The sequence below is a fragment of the Camelina sativa genome, chromosome 11, assembly GCF_000633955.1.
Source record: "Camelina sativa cultivar DH55 chromosome 11, Cs, whole genome shotgun sequence".
Taxonomy (NCBI): Eukaryota; Viridiplantae; Streptophyta; class Magnoliopsida; order Brassicales; family Brassicaceae; genus Camelina; species Camelina sativa.
Genome location: NC_025695.1, coordinates 19,473,044 through 19,482,928, shown reverse-complemented (window position 1 = coordinate 19,482,928; position 9,885 = coordinate 19,473,044). Strand labels below are relative to the sequence as shown.

The 9,885-nt window shown below is 34.5% G+C and overlaps 1 protein-coding gene and 1 pseudogene across 1 annotated transcript; one reads left to right on the top strand and one right to left on the bottom strand.

Moving 5' to 3' along the window:
* On the top strand, window positions 276-6,904 carry LOC104723856 (annotated as a pseudogene).
* On the bottom strand, window positions 8,376-9,500 carry LOC104723855. Its single transcript, XM_010442276.1, has 2 exons — window positions 8,971-9,500; window positions 8,376-8,847 (listed from the first exon to the last, which is right to left on the bottom strand). The coding sequence occupies exons 1-2, from the start codon at window positions 9,465-9,467 to the stop codon at window positions 8,682-8,684; spliced, it is 663 nt and encodes a 220-aa protein (XP_010440578.1). The 5' UTR covers window positions 9,468-9,500; the 3' UTR covers window positions 8,376-8,681.

Below are 9,885 nucleotides of genomic sequence, written 5' to 3'. Positions count from 1 at the left end.
GTTAGTGTAGGAAAGTGACTCGGTTCATTCCGTAAGAAACCAAATATACGGCAAGGCTATATAATTTAGTACACATACAATCTTATATTTGTGTCTCTTTGTTTTTATTTACAGGCTTGAATATCACATGGAACAAGTTCTGGTTTACGTACTAGATAACACTACAACTAGACTTTGACAGTTGACTTAACAAAACTCATCTATTTCTTATCTCTTTCCTCTATTTATAGAGACAAACAAGACAAGAATCGTGGTCCTAAACTTGGCTTCCGAGCTCCTTGTACCTCTTCATTCATTGGCTCTTTCAAGTAGGGTCGCGAGCTCATCTTGTACGTAGAAACTTCCACATTCTGACTTATCAAAGTACATATCTTCATATTTCGTATGTCTAAGCCACTTATCTTCACAATTTCCTTTCGTATTATCTTTCTTTTCCTTCGTAATCATACAATCAATAATGAATGAGCTTCACGAAGCCGCAATTTCTTATTACAACAACGACTCTAGGGAAAAACAGGATTTGGCATGGCAATTTTTCCGGGCAATGGACGTTGATGGAGACGGCCGTGTCAGCCTTCAAGAGTATACTGGCTTCTTGTGTCGAACGGCCGATTTATCTTGGGTCTGTCCTGAGATGTTCCCACTGAAAATATACGCACACTTTTGGGAGGTCTGGACGCTTTACTACGTGTCTCGGACCCGGACCATTAGCTGCCGCACGTGCCTTGGGTCTCTCAATGGTCTACACTTCACGTGTGTCACGTGCTTCGATACACCATGCATGTGGCGAAACCTTTGATCTCTGCGTCAACTGTTATATGCGACGGACCTATAGTCATTCGCATTGTCTCTTCTTGGATAGTTATGTCTTATTACGATCTAAACGTATGCCATATCCTCTGGTACGTTTTTTTATCAATCGTTTTCTATCTAACAAATTGTTATCTATTTAGGCGTTTGCAATGGCTGGCAGCTATAGACATATATAGTGGTGTATCGCGCTTAATTCTGTACTCTGTAGTCTAAATGAAAAGTCAACATTTTGTATCATTGACATTCTATACTATTACCGACCGTAGCCTAATATATATATACTAGATAAGGATCCGCCCGATATGCGGGTTTAAATTTTGTAAATTAAATTAAATTTTAAAAAAAATTTATTAAAATTTATTGTATACTATTTATAATTTTTTTTTCTATAATACAATATTTATATCTATATATAATTTTTTTATGTATGTTACCATTAAAAGTGTATTTTTTACACCTAGGTATACTGTATGTTACAAATATATTATTTACTATCACCTAGAAAATATCTATATAAACAAATTAAGCCAACTCTTATATATCTCTTTGCTTTCACTTTTGCATAGTTTTTTTAATCACTAAAATTGTTTGCTTAAACATATTTTGAATAAAAAATAAATTACATCACAATAGTGTATTACTAACCATGGTGAGAACCTCGGTTCTGCCCTCCTCCCTTATGGAGAGAACCTTGCGTCCAACCTCCTCCACCTTGGAGAGAACTTTCACTCCACCTTCATCCCTTGGGGGAGATAACCTTGCGTCCAACCTCCTCCATCTTCCTCCCTTGGGGAGATAACCTTGCATCCAACCTCCTCCACCATAGAGAGAACTTTGGCTCTGCCCTCCTCCTATGTGGAGAGAACATGTTCACGTCTTTTAGCTATATCAAAGTGGCTTGCTCTAGCAACCAATGAAACAAAAGATTTTTTTCTAATGTCACAAAATCTTTTGATAGTAACTAATGTTAAATTTTCCAATGTATTTTATCGAAGTTTCTTTGACACACCATGATGTAGTCTCTGTCTCCAAGCTCTTATGGATCTATCAACAATGATTTATGTTTTTCCAATCTATCTATGTTTGTTGTAGGCTTGTGCTTGATTAGCCTATTTTATCCAACCATTAGGTTGATGACCTTCTCCTCTTTATCTTCTTTTGAGATTGAATGAATAGTAACAATAACGTTTGCACAAAAAAAAGAGTCTATGACCAACCAATCAAAGTTAAGAAATTAGAAGAAAATTAGTTTGACATAACTAATGAAATAATAGAAAATTATAATCACGGTAATATATGAATCTCAAGTAATTCAAAGATGAAAATATAAATTAAATAAAACAATCAAAAACTGCTACAATAAATTTTAAAATACAGTATTAGGAAAAGAAGATGCATGTATTGATGTTCCATTTTTTTCGGTCAACATATTAATATTACCTATTCCAAACTAAAAAGTAGAAAGTATGAGTATATTTTGGTTTTAAAAAATAAGGAAAATTTATCTTCCCATTAAAATAGGTTTGTAACAACCCGTCCCGTAGATCCCACTAGCCTCCCGCTAGCTTGCCCCCATAGGCCTTAAGCTGGCCCTGCAGGGCATCGATCCTAACTCCTCACCGTAGAAAGGAACTCACATCCAAATCCACCAGTAGGTTATTGGTGCGTCAGACGTTCCTCGAACCCTGGTCCCCACCCTTTAACAACTTTCCCACATGACAAACTGTCACCAATTGACCTTTGGATATTCACAGTGAGGGGTTAGGATCGATGCCCTGTAGGGCCAGCTTGGGGCCTATGGGGGCAAACTAGCGGGGGGCTAGTGGGGTCCATGGACGGGTTGTCATAAGTTTGACCAATAGAACAAAGTTGAAAGCAATATTTTTGAATAAATTATTTTGTTAGATGAATAATATGAGACGATCTATATTTATATAGAAGTGAGTATTTATATTTTTTATAATTAAATATTTTATATATATTTTCCTTAATCCTTTTTCTATTTTATGAGAAAATTTTCCAATGAGCTTATTATTTTTTTAAAAATTTCTTGCTTCCTATTTTCTTGTAAGACGTACTATATAAGATCACTTTCTGTTTAGTTAACATTTCAAAGTCAAGGATTACGTAGTATGTATTGTGAAATTGAGAAATGAAACAAAATTCAAAGAAACGACGATGAAAAGACGTGGTAATATCTAGGAATTTTTTATATGTTTGCTTCGATTAGACAACAAACAAATTGCCTTCGAGACTTGTCAAACAAAAGGTTAATAAAAAACAAAGAAGAAATTTTTACCAAGAAAAACAAAGCTAGTCAAAATTATTTTGTTTGGTGAAAAATATGTCATATTCTATTTGCTTATATAGAGGAGTGTATTTACAATCCTTTTTCTTTTCGGATTAACAAAGTTTTTTTTAATATAATAAGATTACAATTATCTTATGCATCGTTTTACCAAGCTTGAAAACTGTGATTTCTGATCGTTAAAATTGACACGTGTCACGATCTGATGAGTTACTAACTTTGATATGTGATTTCTGATCGTTAAAACTGACACGTATCACGATCTGATGAGTTATTAACTTGGATATTTAATCGTTAAAACTGACACATGTCAGGATCCGGTGAGTTTGAACTTTGATCTCTGATCGTTAAAACTGACAAATATCACGATCTGGTGAGTTACTAATTTTGAAAACTATGCTTTATATAATAAGATATATATATATATATATATATGTACATATGAGATTAATAATTAATAGGACTTACATGCATGGTGCGGAAAAGGAGTTCGTAGAACAGATTATTGAAGATCAGGCTTAAAAATAGTCACTGCACATTGGGACATGCAGAGTGTCGGACTATGTGTTTATCAGACGTTGAAACCGAATTGAACCTTCTATATACCATTTCTATTAAGCTAGACTGTCGGACTATGTGTTTATCAGGCATATATGTTACCAAACCATGTACAGTTGAACTACAAAAACCATCTAAATCTCTTTATGTCAGGAGATCTCGGAGATTTAACATTTTTTTCTTGTTATTAAAAAGTTATTTTCTTATGCGAATGGTTTGAATTTGATGATTTGGTGCAAGAACGTGGTATGCTTCCATGTTTTTTTATCCTTTATTTTTTTTTGGCATGGGACCATGTAAGGTTATGCTTATTTGTGTAACTCAAACTTTCATATTGAAATGAATATTTACATTCTTAAAAAAAAAAAAAATAACATTTGTGTACAGTATATTTTCTTATGGTTAAAGACTTAAAGTTAACCGAAATAAGGTTAACCCGCTCGAAATAATCATTCAAATAAAAAAATCTTTTTTTTTTTTTTATTCTTTCTATTTATTCTTAGAAAAAAAATATATGAAATGGTCCATTGATCCCACGCTTAGAGTTGAAACCTTTATTGACATGAGCTCTCTTTTCTGGAATCTGGTTTTACTTTCGGCCTCTTTCGAGTCGGAAGATGTTGCCATTATTTCTGCTTTACCTATTGGTAAACCAGATTCACCGGATAGATTGGGTTGGCACTTGACAAAGACTGGTTTATACACAGTTAAATCTAGGTATAATGCTTTACGTCAGACCCAGGCGGTCTATGCCCCTATTCTTGGCCCTAACATTATACCTTTACAGGCGTTTGTCTGGCAGATTCGGTGCCCACCAAAAATTAGACATTTTTTATGGCAAGCAATTACGGGTTGTATGGCGACAACGACTAATCTGCGGCGACGCGGCATGACCCGTGATCTTGAGTGTGGCCGTTGCGGTAGATCTGAGGAAACAATCAATAATGCCCTTTTTATGCACTCCGGCTTGGCAGGTCTGGGCTTTGTCCTCCTTCCCGACATCTCTGGACTGTTTCTCCTCAGAATCTGTCTATGCAAACATGGACTATTTATTTTGGAGATCCCAGCAGAATCCTTCAGCGGATATCTTCCCATGGATTCTATGGTATAGTTGGAAGGCCAGGAATGATAAGTTTTTTAGCAATTTGGACTCCAACCCGCTAGCGATTTTATAGTTAACGGAGGAGGAAGCTAAACTTTGGTTCTCGGCACAAGCAAATACAGTAGGAATTTCTCATCAGAATGGATCTCATCCCACTACTGGCCCTATGCTTACGGAAATGGCTCCAGCCAACAGATATGGGAACTGCTTCCGATGTTTTGTGGACGGATCTTGGAAGGTGACTGACCAGTATACAGGCCGAGGATGATATTGCATTTCTCCTGAGGGAGAATCTCCCACTATGGGTGCATCTAACCTTCGCCGTAACTTGTCACTCCTCCACGCAGAAGTGGAAACTTTAATCTGGGCAATGCGTTGCATGATCAGTGCGAATATTGAGAATGTTATTTTTCTCACAGACTGTTCAGATCTGGTGAAAATGGTGTCTTCGCCATCTGAGTGGCCTGTTTTCAAGATATATTTGGACGAGATTGAGGCGGATAAGGAGGAGTTCCTATTGTAATTTGCTGTCAAAAAAAAAAAAAGAAATGGTCGCACAAATAATAGGGTTCGTAGAAACAAACAAACAAACACGTATATATATAATGATATGATTCTATTCTACACTGTGCAGCAGGCACCTGGCGATCAGAACCTATTCCAACAGCAACCGTTGCAGCAGCCACCTGATGATGATGAGGACGGAGGACCTAGAGGAAGAACAACCGTGGAGGGTAAGCCTTTCTTACATCTGCTTTCATTTTCATTTTCGTTACTGTAGTGTTTACTGTTGTTGTAAAGGTGTGCATTCTTATTTAATTATGTTCAGTACTCAAGTTTTCAATACTAATAAAATGTTGAATTCTCTCGGTGTATATAAGTTTGGGTCAGTTTAATTAGGCTAATATATATATATATATTGTTGTTTTATTTTGGATCGACTTGTTTTAGAAATCGTTAGGCACTAATCGAGTGGTCGGGATGGGCCTAGCACATAGCAAAAAAATCCGAGATTAAACATTAATCGGGATTAATTTTAGAATTATCATAATATTGTCTTCAAAATTATGATAAACACATAAAAAACATAATTTTAAAATAAAATTTTATGATTTTCATTAAAAAATTGTATATAAGTTATTATAAAACATCACAAACTCTTAATTTAAATGTCTAAATAACAAAAAAGGTATTTAATTTATATTTGGCTCTAAAAATAATCCGTATACAAAAAAATTAAACGGAAAATAATTGGATTAGACAAGTTATAATCAAATTAGACAAACATAATTAGATTATCGATGCTAAGCAGGGATTAGTCATTAATCGAGACGGAAAATGTAGGTCTAGTGATTTGACAGGGTGTAATCAGTACTAGGCGGGAATTTTTTAAACAGGCATCAAACATATTAACGAGCTAGAGGTAATTAATAAAATTTTTAATTTGATCTGCCAAAAGATAGATGTAAAAGAAAACCTAAGGACAATAAGTCATTCTTCTAAAAAATTTGATTCATTGATCTTGCATTCTATATTTCTACAAGATATTATTTTGGTATTAATATTATATAAACATAGTTTACTCAATATATATAGTAGATAGATATATATAAGGCTTTGATATTATTAATTTTTTTTTTTGTGCAAATAATATCTTGTAGAAATAATAAGTAGGATTCATATTAACAACTAGAAGTTTTCTTAAGTGGTCTCTCTAGTCGAGTTAATAGTAAGAATGAATGTTAATAATGTTAAAAGATGGATCTTATGATAAAATATTAGATAATTATGGACACTAGTCTTTTTTTTTTTTTTTTTTTTTTTTTTTTTTTTTTTTTTTTTTTTTTTTTTTTTTTTTTTTTTTTTTTTTTTTTTTTTTTTTTTTTTTTTTTTTTTTTTTTTTTTTTAATTCAGTTTAGTATGCATGATATTAAATTTAAATTGAAGTATTAATTCTAATTTTTCGGTTGTGTGAAAGATAAGTTTTAACTAGAAGCCAAGTGTGAAAATGTTAACACAAGAATATGGAATTGTGGTTGCAGCTGGGATGGTGGGACGCGTGGAATGCAATGGAAGCTGCAATTGCTGTCGGACATCTCGCTACCTTTTGCACAATTATGTAAAAGTTCAGTTTCTATCTCATATACGCTCATTTTGTAGTGAATACACTAAACCATTTTATGAATCATAATTAAGTATCAACAGTTTCGACTTCTTTTAGTTTGAAAAGAAACTATTTATAAAAAACCATAGAGAGAAAAAGCGTAGGATCCCCAAATATATTTCTAGCTCTTAAACATCTGACGATTTTCAAAAGCGTGCGTTTATTTATGTATACGAAGTAGAGTTAGAGCCATTCTTCAAAGATAGTTTGACAAAATGCATTAGTTCATTTGTGTATATATGAAAACCTAAGCGTACATTTAGATTCTAGGCTATAAAACAGCCAAAAAACCACATCCATGTCAACCACAAAAAAAAAAGCAATAAATCACATCCACTTACGCAATAATTGCAAAATAGTGTTAAAGAGGTATACTCGGCTCTCACCCGAGAGACCAGGGTTCGAGTCCTGGCAACGGAGACTTTTTATTTTTTTTGTGGAATCCTTATTAGTGTTTCGACGAAGCAAACAAAGCTTACAACGTCCAACCTCAATAAGTTTTGTTTTTTTTTTTTTTTTTTTTTTNCAAGTTTTGTTTATTCTATAGAATTTTTTCTTTCTTTTTTTTTCTCTCTAGTTGTGGAGCTGAGAATTAAAGTGTTGTTCATACTAGCAACATAAGTAAGATTCTTTTTGTTGTTGTGTGTTGATTGACCAAATAGACTCTAGGTGTCTATTTTTGTGGTCAGTTTGTAGGTAGTTTTGTGAAAGACTTAGTTTGCTTGATTGAGCACTATGTGTGTGTTTTCATTTTCGTATAGTCTATTTCCATTGAAACCATATTGACAACTATCTTGAGTTATATCAACATTGCTAAACCATTTTGTTTCAAAATGGTGGAAGCTGTACCAAAAAATTACTGATGCTATTCTTTTGTTATGTTTTTATGAACACAAGGCTTTTTATTAAACACATCAGCTGATGTTTCATGCCGGTAAAAAAACTCGTTATGAAGGATATTTTCTAACATCATGACTTTTGATGTTTCATTCGTTCATGCATGTCTCTATCATTGCCAATATTTACTGATATGATCATGCTCATATTCATTCGTAGACGAATTCTACTTTCTACAGTGCCATGTCACGATGTAATTGACATGAACCTTGAAAGAGTAGGTTCTATAGATTACTCTGATGTGTGTAATAAAAAAAAAAGCCTTCCGGGCACTATCAATAAGTTAATTCTCATTGTTGGGTTTCATTTGTACGCATGTCCTAATATTTTGTATTTGTTGTCTTAAAGCGTATATGAATCCGGTAACTGCAAAATATTTGCTACTGCTGCCATAAATGGCTGGAAATGAAGCAATTACACAGAGGCATTACGTATGTTTCTGTTTTTTCTTTTCCTTTGCTTGTATTAATTATTACAGATCCTAAAGTTTTTGGTACTTGAAGAGACTAATCAAAAGCTCCCATTGTCTTTACAACAATGATATATGAACATATTCTTCTCTCTAGATTCTTATACATCCGTTTATTTCCCACTGGTGTCATTAGGCTGTCATGTGTTAGATATTTACAGCGTTACGTTTACCCACACTTTTCAAAGTGGAAAAAAACACAACATATAAAAGAACATTTCATTGCCAGAATTTAGAGAGATGAGAGGAAAAGAAATTAAACACTTGAAGATTCATGAGTGGGGGAGGTAACCTTTATTTTATCTTCATCTTTTTTTTTCACAGCATTAAGCTACCTGAAAGCATTTAAAAACTGACTAGATATATATGATCATGCCAAGAGCCAGAAGTTCTTATGTGTCTTGGTGTTTAGAACATAGCCTCCATTTTGACCTTTCTTTTGTACCCCAACACAAGTGCATTTACTGTTCTCGATTAGATATTCCGCTGTGTCTACTCCTTTTGAACCTCTTAGTGACCCTCCAGGCCGCCTAGATCTGTCAAATTCAAAACTCTCCTCAAAAATGTAAAGAGACCAACGTTTGTATATAAAGAACATTCATAAGCCAATTGGTATATGATTGTTCTTAAAGGGATCTATGGAGATAGAGAGGACATACCCTAGAAGGGAAGATGAGATTGTCCTGCGTTGGCCTATAATGATAACATCAACGCCAAGCTTGTCACCATGAAGAAGAATCGCTATAGCTTTGAAGCCTTCCATAGCTATACACTCGGTGTGTACACGTACCTTAGGCTGAGCTATTTCACATATCCGTTTCATCTGTTCAAGAAAGTTCCCATCTCCTTGACCTATCTCAGAGGCCAAAGCGCTTACCGCCGCAGCGTTAGAAGCGCTTGCGGTAAGGTTAGAAGCAGGAGAGGAGCCGCTGCTAGAGGAAGAGATGGAGCTTGGTAATCTTAGAAAACTTGAGAAAGCGTTTTTCCAAGAACCACCAGAGCTTTCAACATGTACAAGGATAAGTTCGTCTTGCTCGAGCACGGCGTGTGAAAGAGCGTATTGAAGAGCAGCTGCTGATTCACGGGTCGGGTCAGCGATCACCATGATCTTACGTGATTGTGGTGTTGAAGATGATCCTCTTCGACCCTCTTCCATGCCCTTACCTTCTTTTTTTTTTCTTTCTTTTTCTTTCTTCCTTGTTCCTTTTTGCCTATATCATCACCATTTTTTATGGGTTTGTTTTACTTTTGATCAGAGAAAATTAGGGTATCAAAAAGCTCAAGATTTGTTGTCACGGTTTGTGTTCATGTTTATCTCTTGAAAAAAACTGTTAAGGAAAAATAAAAGCCACTTAACCGTTGTGTGTTCTACGTTTAGAAAAAGAAGAAAAAGAAAAAAGGTTAATTGTGGTGGTGGTGGTTAGTGTTGCTATTTTTGAGGAATACGTCACTTTTGTTTTTAATTTGGTTATTTTTAGGCGTTACCAAACTTCCGACACAACAGCACAATCCCCACCATTTCTTTCTTTGGTATTGTTTGTTTTTGATAAACTTTCGCATGACTTCTTCTCATA